Below are 20,019 nucleotides of genomic sequence, written 5' to 3'. Positions count from 1 at the left end.
TTACAAAAGTAATGACAAATTTTCTTAGCAACACAGATAATTAATGACCCAGGTGTCTATCAACTATGCAGCCCCTATTATAACAGCCCAGCTGAGAGGTTGGGCTCCATAAAGACAATTGAGTTATATGGTCTACCCACTACCCACCGTGTTTTTCAAACATTCTTTCTGTGTCTAAATTATGGTAACTCTAAGGTCTATTGAATATCCCTTCATGAAATTGTCATCACTAAATTCCATTTTAATTTATTATTCAGAAAGGTTACTAAAATAAACCTTATGAAATTCACCACAGTATTCTCTAAATGAGGTAAAATATGTTATAACTTTTAAAAGAATGTCTCTTACATCATCTGTGATATATAAAATTCCATGAGAAAACTGACGCTGTTTTCTAGTTACCTAACAGTGAAAAACCATCCCAATTTACTGGAATTATGAAACAAAAGGAAAAGGTAAGAATCACTAATCTAAAATAACTTCTTGATTATTGACAACTAAGGTAGAAACAAAGGAAGAAGAAAATATGAGGATGAGTAATGATTAGTCAAGAAGAATTTCAATGAAATAATTTTTAAACTTCAAAAGCGATTTTCATGTATATCTACTAAAATTGCACCTAAAATTAAAAAGTATTTCATGTTGACATTTTCAAAATGTGTTATTCATTCCTGACTCTTCTTTGCACTCAATTAGAATAATACCTGTATAATTTTCACACCTTTTAGTTAAATATTATCTATGTCATCATTCCCAACAGAATATCACCTTCTTTAGATTCTATTAAGAAAAGAGCATACTGGAAAAATAATAAATAAATAGGACACTCATGGTGAGTGAGGCTTTGAGATAGGAGAGCACAGAACAAGCTCTCTACCCCACTTCATAGGAGTGATCATTTTCCCATATCCTTGCTACCAACATTTCACCTTTCCTTTGTCTTATATGGGTTGGCCTCTGTGTCAACCTCACTTGTCGAGGCTGGAAAACAAGATTGAAAAAGTGAACCTATTCCAATTCCTTTATTTCTTACCCATCTCAATTTCCCATCTCTGCCTACATTAAATTTTTTAAGAGAGAAATTTGGGAAAATTAATAAAATGTAAAACTGGAAAGTGAGAATACAGTAAGACAAAATGGTAAAATGGTAAATAAGGCATTGACTCCATTAAAATATTTAGTTTATCTTTAGTTTAAATATTTCTATATAAAGATCTGTTTGTTTCTGGAGAGAAAATATGAAAATTATTTCCTCTAAAAGATACAGAGCTGGTAGAGACCATCTGGTGCAAACAGTTGAGAATGTTAAAGCCATTCTTCTTAATTCACATATTTTGTCAGAAACATCATCTTAAGAAGAGAAAGTCATCCAAAGGCAGTTATGCTACGTTAGAATTGTGGACTGGAGGTTTTGTTCATCAAAGCCAGCTCTATGATGGAACAGCTGAAACTTTACAAACAACTGACAGATGGACAGTTTAAAGCTGTAGTGAACAATGCAGACACTGGCATCTCTATTTGCACTAAATCAGAGATAGTCATCCACAGCTCTCCCAATGATGCCCATGGAATATTACCTATCTACATGGCGATTAGGCGTTGGCTTAAAAGCAGCAGCAGTGTCCCCTTGGTCCAGATGGGGCCCTCTTGTGTAAATGCTATTGAATGCATACCCCTCAGGTGGAGGTGGAAAGTACTCTGATACACTGGATTGCTGAAAAACAGGGAAGGAGAGATTAAAGAATCACCAACATTAATTAACTGAATGAGCACTGACGTCAATCAATACGAACACTCCACTATACTGTGATCAGTTTCATTTTCAAGTGATTGCCCATTAAGTTAGTAACCATTAAGTGAATAAATTATGAAACAAGGTAGATACATTTTGTCCAAGACCTACTTATAATAAGAAAAGTAATTAGAGCAAAGGCTAAATCTTAATTCTGGAAATGTCCAGGTATAAAAACAATACAAGCATAACTCGAAGATACTGCGGGTTTGGTTCCAGACCACTGCAATAAAGCCAGTACCCAATAAAGCAACTAGTAATATTTTTGCTGCTGAATGGTCTGGCCTTCAATTTGTAAAAAACAAACAAACAAAACAAAAAAACACAACATCTGTGAAGAGCAATAAAGCGAGGCACAATAAAATGAGGTATGCCTATACATTCTTTCCTCAGGAATTTCAGTACTAGGTGATTTTAGGATTAGGCAGACTTTAAGAGCTTATATAAAATAAAAGTGGCTTAAAAATAACAACAAAACCCTTAACCCGTGATTTCTATGTTTAAGAAGCAGTCCTTTACCACTAGCAAGGTAAATATTGTCACATGAAAATCATCTGAACTCTGTGCATTGAAATTATACCACCTTCTCATTTTTCTTATTATTTAAAATGTACACAGAAACTATTTTGTATTATTTTTTAAATGGCAGCACTATTATCAGATTTACTGTTGAGGAGAACATAAAAAGGCAGAAACACATCGATCTTAATAGTCAATAGTCCAGAAGGAGACAATGCCAGAGTCACTTCCTTTTGCAGTTAACACAATTCAGACATGGGCTTACTGGACTAACCAAGGGAGACTGAGGACTATGGTTTCACTGAACAGCATGCTTCTAAAATTATGGGGAAAAATGAAGAAACAAACAAAAAAACACACACACATTCATCTAAAGATTTTGTACTGCTACCTTTTGTAAAGTGAGGTATGGGAGATACATGACAGACTCTGAAGCACTAGGATTCCTTGGCTATTTCAATTGTTTATGTAATCCCTGGGGTAAAATATTTAAAACCGGGAATGGTTTAAAAAATTACTGGGCACATGTTTAATATAGTTATTTCTAATGACAAAGTTGGCAGGAGTAGGGCTGAGTTTATCACAGACTGAGCAGATGAGGTGTCTCCACAGTCCAGTGTTGATATTTAAATACCCATATCATATTATTCCTAGGAACTATATGAGGATGCTGCACTTAACACACATATACAATTAAACAATTTCCACCATTTGATTACCTTAGCAAACCATCAACAAAGTGAAAAGGCAACCTATGAAGTGGGAGAAAATATTTGCAAATCCTATATCTGATGGGGGTTAATATCCAAAATACATAAAGAACTCATACAACTCAGTAGCCAAAAAACAAAATCCAATTAAAAATGGGCAGAGGAACTGTACAGACATTTTCTCAAATAAGTCGTACAAATAGTCAACAGGTACATGAAAAGGCACTTAGCATCGCTAATCATCAGGGAAATCTAAATCAAAACCACATAAGATACCACCTTACACCTGTTAGGATGGCTATTATAAAAAAGACATACAATAACAAAATGTTGACAAAGGTGTAGAGACAAGGAAACTCTTGTGCTGTTGTTGGGAATGTAAATTGCTATAGTCATTATGGAAAATAGTATGGAGGTTCCTCAAAAATCAAAAATAAAACTACTATATGACTCAGCTGTCCCATTACTGGGTATATTACTGAAGAAAACAAAATTAGGGTCTTGAAGAGATATCTGCACTCTGATGTACATTTCAGCATTATTCATAATAGCTAAGATATGAAAACAGCCTAGGCATCCATCAACAGATGAGTAGATAAGGAAGATATAGTATGTATATGTATACGTATAAGATTAAGATATATATATATATATATATATATATATATATATATATATATATTACAATGGGATATTACTTAGCCATGAGATATAAGGAAATTCTACCATTTGCAACAACATAGATGGATGTACCTTGAGGGCATTATGCTAAGTAAAATGAAAGTCAAACTCATAGAAATAGTATAAAAATGGTTGCCAGGGGCTGGGGGATGTAAGAAGAAGTTGGTGAAAGGGTATAAACTTTCGGCTATGAAAGGCTTGAGGATCTAATGTAAAACATGGTGACTACAATTTATAACATTGTACTATATAATTCAAATTTGCTAAAAGAGTCGAACTTAAATGTTCTCAACAACAAAGATAAATAAGTATGTGAGGTCATGGATGTGTTGATGTTAATTAACTAGATGGTAGTGATGCTTTACGTAAAGATACTTTAAATATCTTACATTTTTTGTCAATTATACCTCAATAAAGCTGAAAAATTAAATAGAAAACAAATAGCTTAATTCAGCTTATCATTTCCCAAGGACAGAGTAGAGGAATTAGATGATTAGTCAATTTTTTATTCAAGGCTGTTAAAAATATAGGGAGGAATTCAAGAAACTGTTAGAGTCACCCACAGAGTGAAGCAACCAGTATGAGATCACTGGGCCCTGAGAGTGATGGGAATGTCAGGAGGAGGAGGAAATGATGCCAAGTGACTCTGATGACCACACAACCTCGTGTGCACCTGCTGCTGGCTCAGCGGAAGTAAAGGTGAGCACTGCCACCGTATCTGTCACTCCACTTCACCTATGCCTTCGATTCTAAACAAAACCTGAGTCAGCCAAGGCTTGCCCTGAACGTATTCATAAAAGTAGCAATAAAGTGTAATAAAATCTCTCTTCTGGGAATGACTACATTTCTTATGCATTTTAAGTCATCAGTACTTGGCTTTTCAACAAAATCTTAGGGTAGTAAATTTCCTAGAAATGCTAGCAGGTGCCTTTCTTTTAAAAAAAAAAAAATCTCTGAAAAATCATTTATAACCAGAAAATGAGATAATGCATTATAAGGAAGGATTGTCAATAATTCTTCTTTTAAAATTACTTACTAAATGAGAGGAGGTAACTTTTACACTTGAAGTCCCAATTACATTACCCTCTCTTTAAATACATGCACAAACTGAAAAAGAACTCACAGAAGAGAACTCACAAAAGTGAATTTCTGAGGCATAATTATAAAGTAGATATATTTTCTTATTTAATATATGAAGACTGTAAGCTGGAAATTTCTATAATTTGAAAATAGTCAGCTATAACTATAGCAACAGCAAGAGTAACATAATTTCATGTTTGATTACATTTATTCCTCTAAAAACTCTGCTCTCTATGAGGAAAAAAACTCATAGTGATGAGGTCTAAACTATGAAATTACAGACAGGGTTGTATGCCTGCCAACCACTGCCCAGAATTCTGAGGTCATCTTCTTAATCACTCAGTTGGAGGGAAGGGCAGTTACGGACTCCACCTAAACCCTTATATGCAGCCAGAGGAAAAAGTCACATTAGAAAAAATTATTTTCGGGGGGGGGAGGAGGTTGGGGGTTAATGGGGGGATGAGGACACATTTGTAATACCTTAACCAATAAAGAAATTTTTTAAAAAAAGAAAAAAATTATTTTCAAAGCAGTATGCTTGCTTTATTTTTTTTAATATATAAATATTTTTTATTGATTTCAGAGAGGAAGGGAGAGGAAGAGAGAGATAGAAACATCAATGATGAGAGAGAATAATTGATTGGCTGCCTTTTGCACGCCCCACACTGGGGATTGGGCCTGCAACCCGGGCATGTGACCTTGACTGGAATCGAACCTGGGACCCTTCAGTCCAGAGGCCAAGGCTCTATCCACTGAGCCAAACCGGCCAGGGCAGTTTGCTTTATTTTTAAAGTTTCAGAATTTAACCAACTTTCTATTATATGGTTATTATCTAAGGGAATAATTTTAAGAAATTAAACTTACATAAATTTTTCTCTTTAAAAGTAAGGGTTTACTCTGGTTTGTTAATTCATTCATTGATATCATATCTACCACATTATAAATAGCACAGTAGTCCAAGAACATTAATCTAAGAAATTAAATAAAGAAAATGAGTAGGACTTCAAGGAGGACCTTTTCCAAACTAGACTTCATTCCTCTAATTACTTCTAATCATCCTATTCAGTTTGATTCGGCATTAAGCAATGTTCAACTTTATTTTCTGATAGAACAAGAAGAGTCATAGCAAAATCATTTTTAAGGAATATAAAGCGGTAACATACCCAATTTCAATCTTTTAATTTGCTCCCCAAATAGGTGTACTCTGTAGCTTACTAAATATATAAAAGATACAATAGATTTTATTACCTCCTGAAAGTATAAGTAATAGTGTTATAAATGATCATTTGAAGCTGGGACTTCCTCCTAGCCAGGCTGATAGGACCCCAGAGGTTTGAAACTAGGCAAAAAGAAAAAGAAAACGAAAAAAAAGAATGGAAGGAAGGAGGGAGAGGAAGGGAGGAAGAAATGAGGGAGAAGAAAGGGAAGAATTAAGGCTTTCAGGAAAGACCTGTTTGGGACGAGCTTAGAGAACCTGGGTTCTGGGGAATGTCTTGAGGGTCTAATGATGGGAGAGGAAAATAGGAAGAATAAGGCAGTGGTAGGAGGGCAATTCCCAGATAAGGAGAAAGAGAACACACTTCAAAAAGATGGGATCACTGGAGTTCAGGGAGCACTGGCAGGATGAGGGGGCACTGGCAAGATGGGGGCACCGGCAGGATGGAAGCCACCGGCAGGATGGGGGGCACCGGCAGGATGGGGGGCACTGGCAGGATAGGAGCCACCAGCAGGATGAGGGGCACCAGCAGGACAGGAGCCACCAGCAGGATGAGGGGCACCAGCAGGATGGGGGGCACTGGCAGGACAGGAGCCACCAGCAGGATGAAGGGCACCAGCAGGATGGGGGGCACCAGCAGGATGGGGGGCACTGGCAGGACAGGAGCCACCAGCAGGATGAAGGGCACCAGCAGGATGGGGGCACCAGCAGGATGAGGGGCACCAGCAGGATGGGGGGCACCAGCAGGATGGGGGCACTGGCAGGATAGGAGCCACCAACAGGATGGGGGGCACCAGCAGGACAGGAGCCACCAGCAGGATGAGGGGCACCAGCAGGACAGGAGCCACCAGCAGGATGAGGGGCACCAGCAGGATGGGGGGCACCAGCAGGATGGGGGGCACTGGCAGGATAGGAGCCACCAACAGGATGGGGGGCACCAGCAGGATGGGGGGCACTGGCAGGATGGGCAGGGGGGCAGCTGGCAGGCTGGAAGGGATGATATGGACTCATGTTGGGCTTCACAGGGTAACAGAAACTGTCACAACAAAGAGGAGAGAGAGAGAGAGAGAGAGAGAGAGAGAGAGAGAGAGGTAACTAAGGGCAGAACATTTCATCACTGATTCTAGAATATCTTCAGATAAAAAGAGAACTCAGTGGAATGTTAAGAAAATGCACAGATCATGGTATTTTCTGCAAAACGTATGTTTAAAAACCTTCACCTCTGTGGAATATCTTTTTGCTTCATGTCTATGTTGATGTTCTGCTACATTTGCCACAGTGCCAGCCAACTGATAAAGGTCTTGTTCCAGTGGAGCTCCCATGAAGTTCAGCATGGGCGGCTCCCAGCCACTGCGGAACCGTGGGACATATGGTGCAATAAACTGTTCTTTTGGCCACTCTGTTCTGTAGGACATTAAGGTGTACAAAAAATAAAATTAAGAAATGTATTCATGCTCAAGATTATCTTTAGTAAGGCTAGCTATAAAACACAAACACAAATGCACAAAACAACAAAAACAGTGCATACCTAATCTGCTGTCCCTTCACCAAAAAGGTAAACATCTCATATTTAATACATATAAAATGAAAGGAAGACTGAATTCTGCTTCATTACCTGTTTTTACACCATGCCTCAAATCCCCATTCATTCAACTTTTAAACATGGGTATATGTTTTCGAAAATTTGGGAAAGGACCAACGTGAAACTAGAAGTGTGCTAAGTATTTAGAACATAAACTTCTCTAGTATCTAAAGTAGTTTCCGATTGTCATCTTTCCCTTCATTCTCTCCCATTATTCTGAAACCTCCTGATATTGGATATATTTTTCAAAAGAGAAACAGCAGAGAATGTTCTTAAGGTTTACGATTTTTTAAGTTATGAAGTCCCCAAAAATAAAACATTGCTGATTTTGTAAATTAAATGTATCAGCAACATTTTAATAAGTAAAATCAAGTTAGGACTAGTCTATAATCACCATTATTATCCATTCATTTTTTAATGACTTTGAGTGACACTTATTTCTACAAGCCCCTAATCACTCATGAACCATAAAAATAACTAGGACAGAAATTATAGCTTCATTTCTGCTAAAATCTGTTTATCTTTCACACTTGATTTAATTCTTCAGATTATATTTCTACTTTAATGAAATTAGCCATTGCATTTAGATTATTATGTACCTTCATGATTATTTTTATCTTTATGAGTTTTTAAGTCAGTGTATTCATTTCCTAATACTCTTAGAATTAAAATAGCTTTTTCAGGCTTATCATAAAGTCATAATATGCATAAATCTAGTAGGTTTAAGAAATCTATTTAATGAGTTTTTACATGATATAATATATACATAGTATGATATAGGGTTATACTAATAATAGAGGCCTGGTGTGTGCACGGATTCGTGCACCAGTGGGGTCCCTCAGCCTGGCCTGCGGGGATCGGGCCTAAACCAGCAGTCAGACATTCCCCAAGGGCTCCCAGATTGTGAGAGGGTGCAGGACAGGCTGAGGGACCAGCCCCTCCGCCCCCATTCACGAATCTGTGCACCTGGCCTCTAGTATTTTCAATATAAAAACAACTGCGTGCTTTTAAAGAGCTTTCTGCTTGGTAAAACATTCAACATGTAAACCATATCCTAACACAAGCAGTTGCCAAAGTCCAAATGGTTTGGATTTGGGGAAGGTTTATATGTTTCAATAGAAAAAGGAAAACAAAATAGTGAACTGGGCCATTACTTTTAGGCTAGCCCTTTCAAAAGCATTAGGAAGACAAGCTTGTAAGTCACCATAGTGAGTGATTCCCTCCTTAAGTATTGACAGAAATAAAAAGACTTGGAAAGCCCTAGCTGGTTTGGCTCAGTGGATAAAGCGTCAGCCTGCAGACTGAAGCATGCTGGGTTCAATTCCGGTCAAAGGCATATGCCTGGTTTCGAGCTCAATCCCCAGTGGAGATCGTACAGGAGGCAGCCAATCAATGACTCTCTCTCATCATTGATGTTTCTATCTCTCTCTCCCTCTCCCTTCCTCTTTGAATCAATAAAAATATTTTTTTAAAAAAAGACTTGGAAAAATAAGGAAAGCAAAACTTATTTATTCATGTATAATGAAAAGAGAAACATTTTTATTACTTGCTTTGCTTAGCAAACTTGAACACTGCAATTGTTAATTATTTGTTTTCCACAATCACTTTATTGACAAGATACAATTCTTAAAATTTCTCCCTCCTCCTTTCCATTTCCACACCACAATTCTAGTCCCAGATCTGACTTTGTGGTAAACACACAATGCAATATACAGATGATGTATTATAGAATTGTACAACTGAAACCTATATAATTTTATTAACCAATATCACCCCAATACATTTAATAGAAAATTTTAAAAAATAATGAACTACAGCATTATCATCCAAAAGAGCCTCTTCGCCTCTAGTTACTTCTGTCCTTGTTTTTATTAAACTCAACTACAAGAATGATCTTTCTAAAAACACATATGTGTTTATGTCATACTCTACTTCACAAAGTTATTGGTTCTCCACAGCCTATAGAGCCTTGCTCCAACTCCACAGCATGACATTGAGAGCCTTCATAACCCAGCCCTGCTCATTTCTGTTTGCCTCATTTAACACCATTCCTCCTCCCAATTCTCCACAATCCCCCACTACCCAAAGTCTATATTCTAAGTGAACACATATTCATACTTCAATCTACTGCTTCATGCCTTCCCTTGAGCTTCTCTCTCTGCTGGGAAGGCCCTTTCTCTGCTATGTATTTGTGGAAATCCTATCCATCCTGCTGACAGGCAGCTTAGAGAAATAATTATGAACATTGACTACAGGGCCAGATTACCTAGGTTCAAATCCCCACTCTGCCACATATGAGTTGTTTGGCTTTGGGCAAATTAGTTTACCTCTCTATGCCTCAATATCCTAATCTGTAAAATGGGAATAGTAACATAGCTCTATAAAGTGAATGAAAGAGTGACTAGCAAACTCTTCTGTATGTGTATGTCTATATAGAAACATGCATCTCTCTACTTAATGGTTTTAGCTATTGATTTTAAATGCCAGCTCTTCTTTGAACACTAACTACCCTCCTCTCTAAATCCTCTTCCTGACTGTTCCACCTTGCCAACCAATAGCAGTTTGCTTATGTCACTTTGGCATTTATCATGCCTTATATTCCATATACCTCTATGTTCTCCCCAAGACTTTTAGCCTTTCATGGGTTTTCATCTATAACACCTAGTCTTCATACTTAGAAGGTTAAATAAATGTCTTGTTAGATCCATACAATAAACAAAGAACAATACTTAAAGTATTATAGGTATTAGATGCTAAACTCATGTTTACCTGGCTTTCATCCAAGTTTCTCCCAATGACATCCACAGCTGTCTTTCATCTGTATTGACAGTATAATTTAAGAAATCAATTGTATCTTTAGTCAATAGGGGGCTGAGTACTGAACTGGCTAGTTCAGGACCTCCTGTTGCCTGCACCACCTAAAAACACAATACATCATTTTTTAGCAAGACGATGACGATTATTTGTATATTTTCAAAAGCCATGCCAAAACAAGCACTGGTTTTATAAACTCAAATTAACTTTTAACGTTGTGCAATGCACTACTGAATGAAAAACAGCTTGCCAGATGATCTGTCCAGATTGGTGGTGACTAATAATCTAAAATGAAAAGTTAATAATTTAACAGCTTTCATGGGCTCTGTCTATTGGCTGCATATCACTGTACTTTACTTGGAAAATACTAATATCTTTACAGAGAATTCTAAGTCAGATGGTTTAACCAATTCTGATTTTTCGTTTGTTTAAAAAAAAAAAAAGATCTTCACTGGAAATCTATTATGCCAAACTTGAAAAATATGGTTATAGAAAGGAAGACTATGCTCAAGCTAACAGTCTGTGGCTGTGCCTACAAAGATGTACAAAAATAAAAGGGCCTAAAGAGAAAAGTGAAATAAAGAGAACTGGGACTCTGAATCTATGTATTTTTCCCTAGAATTTAATCCAAGGAAATTGTCCTGACTTGAAATGGATAATTTAATGACTAGCACAAACAAATAAACAGGTGTAACTCCATGATAAACAAAGTGATGATAAGAGAATTTCTGAAAACTGTTCCATATTTACTTCTCAGGGGCTATTTCCTGGCTAAAGAATGGCAGTCATTATCTCCTAGAGCAGAAACCAGAGCCCTTTTATAGAAATCTCACCTTCCCAGAGATGTGGCACAAGAAGAAAGAAATGTGTTTTTGAATGGTGCCCGACTAACAGTCACCTTCTCCCCAGTCGTCCTGGTGTTCTGAGCCTGCTGTGCTGTGCAGACCTCTATGTATTTGACATGCTGCTTCCCAGCCTCCCAGAAGGCCCTCCTCCATCATCAGGTACCACCTCTTCTGGAAAGCCCTTTTAACTCCACAATGTAACTCTGATGCACCTCTATGTCCCCAAAATCATTTGTGCATATTAGTAACAAATTGCATTATAGCTTATGGTTATTTTTTAGTTTCTGCTCCCTTGAGGACTTGGACCAAGACTTATCTGATTTTGAACTGCAATAGACACAGTGTTACGGGAATGAATGAGAACAAACAAAAGAAAAAATGAAGGATAAGGGAGGTGGGCTCTTACTGAGAACAAAATCTACCTTGACAACCAGCACACTCATTATTTACTTGCAAGCCTTACAAGTACTTCCAGTAAATACATAAGGAAAAAGTAAAGAGTAAAGGAGTAGAGGAATATTAAAGAGTTTATTTTCACAGAGGGAAGAGGGAATAAAACTAAAGCAGGTAAATAAAAGGCTATGGGCCAAAGTTCCCTCTCAAGAATCTGAGTAGACATGTGTGCATGCACGTGTGCTGTGGATATGCTTGCGTTCAGATGCTGAGGGTACAGGTTTAAACTCACAAGGTTTAAAGCCACTAAACTTTGTCTGGCTGAGAGTCAGGCCCTAATAAATATTCCTTCCCATTTCCACATAAAATGTCTGGGCTCTATAGGCAGAACATGAAATGGAGTAATAGGAATATTATGTTTGGGAAGACCATTAACAAGCAGTCACTTTTGAGGAAAAAAATATAAAATATATCAATGTTTTCAGATACCCAGCCTAATTAGAAAGACTACATTTTGTATGTTATGGAAACTAGTCACTTTATTTTATATTCCTACTTTGTGTAATGACTCAATAGCTACTTATAATCTGTGAAAGTGTGAAATAAATGAGAGGAGGTGGCAAAACTGCATCATGAACAATACTTCCTAATACTCAAACTGAGATAGTATCAAATGTGTAAAAGAATAAAGAATACAAATTTTGTTAGTGAGCTAGAATCAGTTTCTTTGCATATGAATGGCCTTCTAATTTTAAAAATGCTTATACAGCAAGAATTATTCAACTATAAATAGACAAGTGGAAACCTGATGCTCTATATATAGCAGCAACATATGGAAGCATTCATAAATTACTGACGTAGCCTTGGACTTTCGTCTTCTAATCTCTTATTGCCCAATTCTGACTTCATGCTGATAATGTCACTTACTATCCTGTCTGTAAAGCAATGTCCATTTCATATTCTACTTCAGGTCTTGTCTAGTTACCCTTGGTGAAAGAAGAACGAGATTTATTCCTTTTTATTACTTAGATTCTCTTTTTCCCCCATTTCTTCCCTAATATTCAAGTAAAAGCTATGAGAAATGCTGAATTTGCTCCATTTTTTATAAAGATTAAAGAAGTTAATGACCGTAGTCTTCATATGCTCTAAATAAAAAATAGTGAAATGTATCTGCTTCATATAATTACCATTCTTACTCTTCAAAAAAATCACAGGAGCAGTACACAAAGCAACACTAACGGTTCTTATTGCTACTGTCATTCTACAAAGTAACCATTTGCTCTTGGACAGGGTGAATCACTCACAGACACTCCAAACATTCCTGCCTTAGCCCCCAAAATAGGAAACTCTGTCCTCCTCAAAGTTTTTAAAAGAGGTTCTGCCTTCTTCCCACTTCTCTCTCATTTGTCTTCCCCACAAAAAGGGGAATGGTCTATATCAAATTTGTGGAATTATAGGAAAGGGGATTTGTAGCCCAGTTTCCTTAAGATCTGTCTACGCATGAGGCCAATTGCTCCATCTGCTTGCTATTGCCATGCTTTTCTGAAACTTCAGCACTTTCCTCTGTGCACCCTTAAATATTATTCCAGCTCATTCTGCCAGCTCTCCTGCAGAACAAAGGGGCTGTACATAAAGCCAGCTTAGAAAACCCGCTGCTATATTATTTGTAAACATGAGAAATATAAAATGGGAAGGGAAGTGCATTACTGTGCCCACTTCATTAAACGTATAAGGAAAGAGCACACCTGTGTATTAAAAATCTAGAAAATGAAGATGTGTATCTTGGATTCTGGCCTCTGACACAAGTGGTATAACCTTTTGTTGGCTAACATTCCAGCTGCTTCATAAAGGGAATTATTCCCAATACACCATTTTGTTAGCTTCAAAATTATACCTCATTCAAAATATACATGTGGAGAAGGAAGTTTTCTGGGGGGGGAAATTGTGTTATGTGCACATCACCACACCACAAACACAGTGTGCAGGCCAAAGACTGCCAACTGTCCCCTAGTGTCCCTTCTCCTCTTCCTCCTAGAAGCTTCTGCATTTCAGATGGACACAGAGACACTCAATGGAAACTCTATTGCTTTAGTGTTAGGTGTTGGCCCCATGAGGAAGTTTAGGCCAACTGGATAATAGCAGAAATTATCTGTCTAAGCTCAAAGTTCCTCTTTAAAGACAACGCTCTTTGCCTTTGTACGGCTATTACAAGGATATGGAGGTAAATGAGCTTCCACTCTAGATATCTATAATAATAAAAGCATAATTTGCTAATTAGACCAGACGTCCTTCCAGACGATTTTCCGGACGAAGCCAGGGCCGCAAGGGAAGCCCAGGTCCCAGGTGCCAGAGGGAAGCCGGTGCCGGCAGCCAGGGGAAGGAAAGCCTACTCTTGCACGAATTTCGTGCATCGGGCCTCTAGTCTAACATAAATGCTCAATTCTTCCTCTTGGAAACATTTTCTTCCTTTGGCTTCTAGAATTCCACAATATTCTTGTGTTCCTCTTCCTGACTTACTACTTCTTCTCAATCTTCTTTGCTAGTCTTTCCCATTTTTTGACCCTGAAACTGCCTTTGCTTCATCAGTCCTTGTCCGTCTTCTTTATTTATAATCACTCCCTTGGTGGCATCATTCAATTTCCTGGCTTCAGATGCCTTCTCTATGTAGATGGCTCTCAAATTTATATCTCTAGGCCTGATTTCTCCACTGAACTCCAAATTCAAATATTCAACTACAAGTTCAAGTTTTTCCATCTGGATATAACTCAATTTTCACATGACTAAAACTAAATTCCTTATCTTCTTCCAAAACCCCATTTCACCCATTCTTCACCAACTCAGTTAATAATCAGTCATCTTTCCAGTCAGGCTAAAAATTATTGGGTCTTGCACAGCACATCTAATCTACCAGCAGATCTTGTTGCTTCTATGGTTTATAACCCAAATCTGACTTCTCATCACCTTTGATGTTACCTGGTCCAAACACCATAATCTCTTGTCTGCATTATTTTAACAGTCATCTCAGTCCCTTCTTCCCCCAAATTTCTAATCATTCAGAAAGAGCAATCCTTTCCTTTTCTGCTGAGAACTCTCCAAAAATGTTAAAGGTTTTACAATCACCTAAAAGGTCCAACGACACATGTCTGCCTGTTAATTTGCTGACCTCCTCCCTTACTCTGTTACAATTACAAAACCAATATATTCCAAGAACATGATTTGCATATTATCACCTAAGAGCATTTATATTAGCTATTCTCTGCCTGCAATTTTCTTTCTGCAGAAATCCATGTGACTCATTCCTCACTTTGTTGGCTCAAATGACACCTTTTCAGTGAGTTGTACCCTTAACCAACCCTATTCAAAAATTGTAGCATGCATGCACACACATACACACATGCACCTGAAACACTCCCGGTTCATCTTCCCTGCTGTATTTTTTCACATAGCACTTACTTTTAGTGAACTGTATTAGTTATGAATTTATTTAGGTTATGGTTTATTCCTCCATATGAAAATATAAGTTCTGAGAGGATAAGAATGTATGTCTGTTTTGTGCCTTATGAGCTACTAATAATGCCAAGCACATACAGCAGGCTATCAATTAGTATTTGTTAAATAAATAAATAAACAAACAAAAACAACACCCAAATGACTGACTCAGAGACAGCTGAGGTGATGGAGGAAGACCTCAATGAAAAGAATCTGAGTCTCTGAGTAACATCATGGAGAAAAGCCATCCACACAGCCCCAGACTCGTCATGCCGAGCCTATTGTGTGACAATGAGAAAAATGTCTATATTGCTCAAGTGATTGATATTACACTAGTATCTACTGAAACACTAGTATCCAATAAACCTTTAGTTCTTTTCATTCCCCTAGATCTGTCAGAGACGACAGTTTCCACAGCTCTAAAGTAAGTGAAATATATGATTTCTAAGGTTCCTTTAAACTCTTAAATTTCACATTCTCAGTGTTTACACAGATGATGAGGTAATAAAGAAAAACTGTCTATATAATCTAACAGACACTTGGGGTTCAAAAACATACTAAGAATGATTATGTTCTTAAATTTATAAAATCTTACCATATTTAATGGAGTAAATAAAAAGTGAACCAAATCTGCAGCACTGGGGTTCTGAATATGGGACTTCAATTTGGCCTGTAACATTAAGAGAACAGACAAACATATTACTCTGATGTAACTGACCAAAAGACAGACATCTGACAATGACCCAGACGAAGAGTTCTTTATTACTAGATTCATTTTTAGTATATTAATTAGCATGGGTGAGTCAGATTAGGAAATTTACCTTTAAAAAAAGAGTCATTTTTTTATCAAGTCTCTTAGATGATCATATCTTATAATCTGTTGTTCTAATTAAAGGCAAATAAAAAACCCATATAAAAATCTACAAGAATAATTTTATCTCTTAATTTAATTAGGAACATCCTGGCTAGACTTTGATCTCTTTTATTTATTTCTTTTAACTATACATAAATAAATTGCACTTACTAGAAGGTTAAATCCATGTTTAAACTTTTGAAAACAGTCAATAAATTCATCGGGAGGTGGAGGCTTTGCCCGCAGAGTTAAAACACCCTCTAAAGAAATAAGTAGGAGGAGGAGTAGATGAGAGCACATTGTCAAAAAAATAAATAAATAACAACCAAAACATAAAGTGAAAACAAATTTAGAAGTCCACATTTATGTCTGTAAAGTTTGATGATTATACCAGGTATCATGCTACCTAGTTACCTACCACATCTCATAGTCTGACTATAACAAATTAAGATGACCCAACATTTGAAATGGATTCCTCTACCTTTAGGCACCACCAAATCCTCATTTGATTCCACAAATGTTTACTATAGCCTTTCTAAATGGGAGTCATTATGCTTGTCATTGTGAAGACTATAAAAATGTATAACTTATAAGCCCTGTTCTTAAGGGCCTTAAAATGTAATAGAAGATATGATTGAGATAAATAACAAAGATGTACCAAGTGAGTGCTATTAGAAAGACACTGCAGCTGGTTAGGAGGCAGAGAAATGTATACCTAAGAGATGTTTCATGGGGAAAGCAGCTTTGAAGATGGGATTTGAAAGTTTTGTTCCAGACAGCATGAGCAAAAACATGGAAAAAAGGAAATTGAATGTACATGAAATAACAAACAATAAAGCAAAGAAACATGAGCATGGAAAAGTAGATCAGGTTAGATTGTGGATAACCTTTGACTGCCAGGGTGAGGGAGGGGTGAACTTAAGCAACAGAACATGGAATTAACATGCTTTTTAGCAGAGAATGAAGTGACTACCCTAGTACTTTAAGACAACTATCCTCATAGAGTAAGACTAGAGATTTGAAAACTGCTTAGAAAGCTGGGTAAAAACTGATGCCAGCTTGAAGCACATTCTGTTTATGAAAATGAAAAGGGAAAAAACTGGATAAAAGAAACACTGAAAAAATTAAGTTGATGTTGGTTATCAACTATAGAATGGAGTCAAAGAAGAATCTGTGGTGTTGAATCTCAGTGATCAAGAGAATAGTATACCCTTCAAAGGATACAGGAGCACTAAGTGATTTGTGACATCAGGAAATAATAATACTGAATTTCAGAATATACAGGGTGGGACAAAAGTAGGTTTATAGTTGTCAGTATGGGAAACAGAGATTATTCTTGTATTATTATTTATTAATCACTGTCTTATTTTTCATACAAATAACTGTAAACCTACTTTTGTCCCACCCTGTTTAGAGGTGAGGTACATTCAGATATACACATCTGGAAGACAAGTCTACAGTTCATATGCTTATGATGTAGACATAAGCTAGAGAAAGATCTGGAAGTCACAGGAAATGAAAGGGATATTTATTTGCTATTCTTTTATATATTTCCGTCTATAGCACTTTGTTCCATAATTATAATTTTATATATTTTGGCACCATTTTAAATAGCTGAACTACAGCATACTAAAAAACTATTTGTATGTTATTTGTATGTGACCTGAATATACTATTTGGAGTTTTGTGATAAGAAAAAGTTCAAACCCATTGACATTTGTATCTGTTTTAATGAGAAAAGTCAATCCTTTTATTTAACAAAATAATGAGGTTCTATATTTACAATAAAATAAATCCAAATATGGAAGAACAGAGCTATGAGTTTGCTTAACAAGTATTAATTTTATAATCACTACAAACACATAGCCACTACCTGAATTTCAGTCTGTGATTTAAGTAAAGTATCCTAGAGTCTTTATTGTACCAACTTGGAACCAGATTGGACTCTTCCCTGGCTCGTCTTCGTCTCTGCCTAAAGCCTGGTGCTCTCTCAGAACTAGAAAAGGCGCCTGGGTTCACTGTCAGTATATGTTGCTGAGCTCTTCACAAGGGCAGAAACAGCCCACCACTGGAATTCTGATTGGACTTCAGAAGATAAAGAATATCTGGCTTACCTCCTGGTCCTTTCCTTTTACCTTTCTTCGTTTTCTTCCTTTTAGAAAGCTCCGAAAATGCTTCAGCTGCTTTTTGGAGTTTTGTGATAAAAAATTCAATGTCATCCAAAATATGGTTTAAGATTTGCTGAAATTAGAAATTATAGAATTAAATATAAAACAAACCTATTTTTGCCTTAGCTATACATAGTCAATAAAGAAAAATTGGGAAGTTATAAAAAAGAAACACTTCCTACATGCAAATTTCAAGTTTGTCACTAATTCTAAGGATTGAACTAATATGCCTGTGGCCAAAGTGTGACATTTATATTTTTCTTTAGCTTAATTCTGCTCTATTTTTAATACCATCAAGAAAGCATTCACAATATCTATTCAGAACATTAATTATTTTTCAATTACTCTAATTTTCTCATAGTGTTCTCCCACATAAAGTTAGGGGAAAATAATTCTAAGAAATATTGTTATACACGCACTGAGCATTTTTGTTTTTCTAATAAGTGTCTCAATAAAGCACCAACAATATTATTTCATGGAATTAAAGGTAAATAAAATGTGATAAACTAATAAAGACATAGAAAATCTACAATTATAGGCATTAAAAAGAGTTTCTACATGGTGAAATAAAATTCATGATGAACTATGCTTTCGGGGCTCATCAGATCAATTTTGATTATCTCATATAGTCTAAACGTTAGCTGACTTTCTCTAGTTTGTGTGAAACTTGACATTCTTCTAATTCAGTGGTTCTCAACCTGTGGCTCGCGACCCCTTTGGGGGTTGAACAACCCTTTCACAGGGGTTGCCTAAGACCATCAGAAAACACATATATAATTACATATTGTTTTTGCAATTAATCACTATGTTTTAATTATGTTCAATTTGTAACAATGAAAATACATCCTGCATATCAGATATTTACGTTATGATTCATAACAGTAGCAAAATTACAGATATGAAGTAGCAACGAAAATAATTTTATGGTTGGGGGTCACCACAACATGAGGAACTGTATTAAAAGGTCGTGGCATTAGGAAGGTTGAGAACCACTGTTCTAATTCAAGACTAGAAACTGGAATTAAATGAACTTTTTAGTACAATAAGTAATAGTGCGATATAAAAATTAAATTCCAAACATCAAATTCCTCTGTTTGTTTACAAATTGAACATGAGTGCAGTATAAAAAGTAATTATATTGGCATCGTATTTTATGATTATACCACAGGGCATTGTCATTCTGCAAGTAAATTATTATGGAAAAATAAAAATAGCCTTATCCTTTATAAGAAATTAAGATTGACATATCTACTCTTAAAATGTCATCTTATCTTTCAGGCATTATAAAATATTTTCAATAAAGGACAGTAAGACATATTAAAAATACTTCAATTATGAATTACAAACTATGAAAAAACAAACACACCTCAAATCTGATCATTCCATTTAAATTACCTTGTAAGCTAGTTAATATGTTAATTCTTCGTTCACTAATTAATGATTTGCATAAAGTCTTCTAGTTAAATATTGCCAAAAGGAAAAAAAAAGTTAAGAAAAAAATAATCCAAAGGGCATAACTACCAATAGAAAGAGAAAATATAGTTTCCACAAAACATCTTTATTGAATCAACTTCCTCTATTAAAATAAAGGCAGTGGTCTAAAGATGAATGCTGTCCTTACCACATCTCGGTCAATTCGGGCCGCTGTCATCTCGGGTGTTTCTTCATGCCCATGATACTGCCTGAGCTTCTCAACTAGAGAAAGGAGAATCATAACTCTTTCAGCCTGTTGCTTAAGTAATACTAATATAGGCAATTAAACATTGGCTAGAAAATTGGCTAGATACAAAATCAAAACTCTGCTTGTCATCTATGACAGGCATCCTTGCCACCACTAACAGGAGCATTTGGGCAGAGCTGAAGTACTTGCTTTCTAC

At 36.4% G+C, this 20,019-nt stretch overlaps 1 protein-coding gene across 4 annotated transcripts in view; it reads right to left on the bottom strand.

Moving 5' to 3' along the window:
* The window catches only part of EPS8 (EGFR pathway substrate 8, signaling adaptor), a 168,672-nt gene that overhangs the window by 24,976 nt on the left and 123,677 nt on the right, over window positions 1-20,019 (bottom strand). For 3 of the 4 annotated variants that reach the window (XM_070410637.1, XM_070410639.1, XM_070410638.1), the window contains exons 10-16: window positions 19,764-19,837; window positions 18,089-18,215; window positions 16,146-16,234; window positions 15,717-15,791; window positions 10,350-10,498; window positions 7,219-7,402; window positions 1,578-1,714 (exon numbers count right to left, since the gene is read on the bottom strand). In XM_070410637.1, the coding sequence (XP_070266738.1) occupies window positions 1,578-1,714; window positions 7,219-7,402; window positions 10,350-10,498; window positions 15,717-15,791; window positions 16,146-16,234; window positions 18,089-18,215; window positions 19,764-19,837 (835 nt within the window). Of the gene's footprint in view, window positions 1-1,577; window positions 1,715-7,218; window positions 7,403-10,349; window positions 10,499-15,716; window positions 15,792-16,145; window positions 16,235-18,088; window positions 18,216-19,763; window positions 19,838-20,019 lie in introns of those variants that run through there. The other variant, XM_070410641.1, reaches the window with a different exon arrangement.

This window comes from Myotis yumanensis, unplaced genomic scaffold (assembly GCF_028538775.1).
Source record: "Myotis yumanensis isolate MYYU_CA2020_CCGP unplaced genomic scaffold, mMyoYum1.0.hap1 SCAF_3, whole genome shotgun sequence".
Taxonomy (NCBI): Eukaryota; Metazoa; Chordata; class Mammalia; order Chiroptera; family Vespertilionidae; genus Myotis; species Myotis yumanensis.
This window is presented reverse-complemented; position numbering and strand designations above follow the sequence as displayed.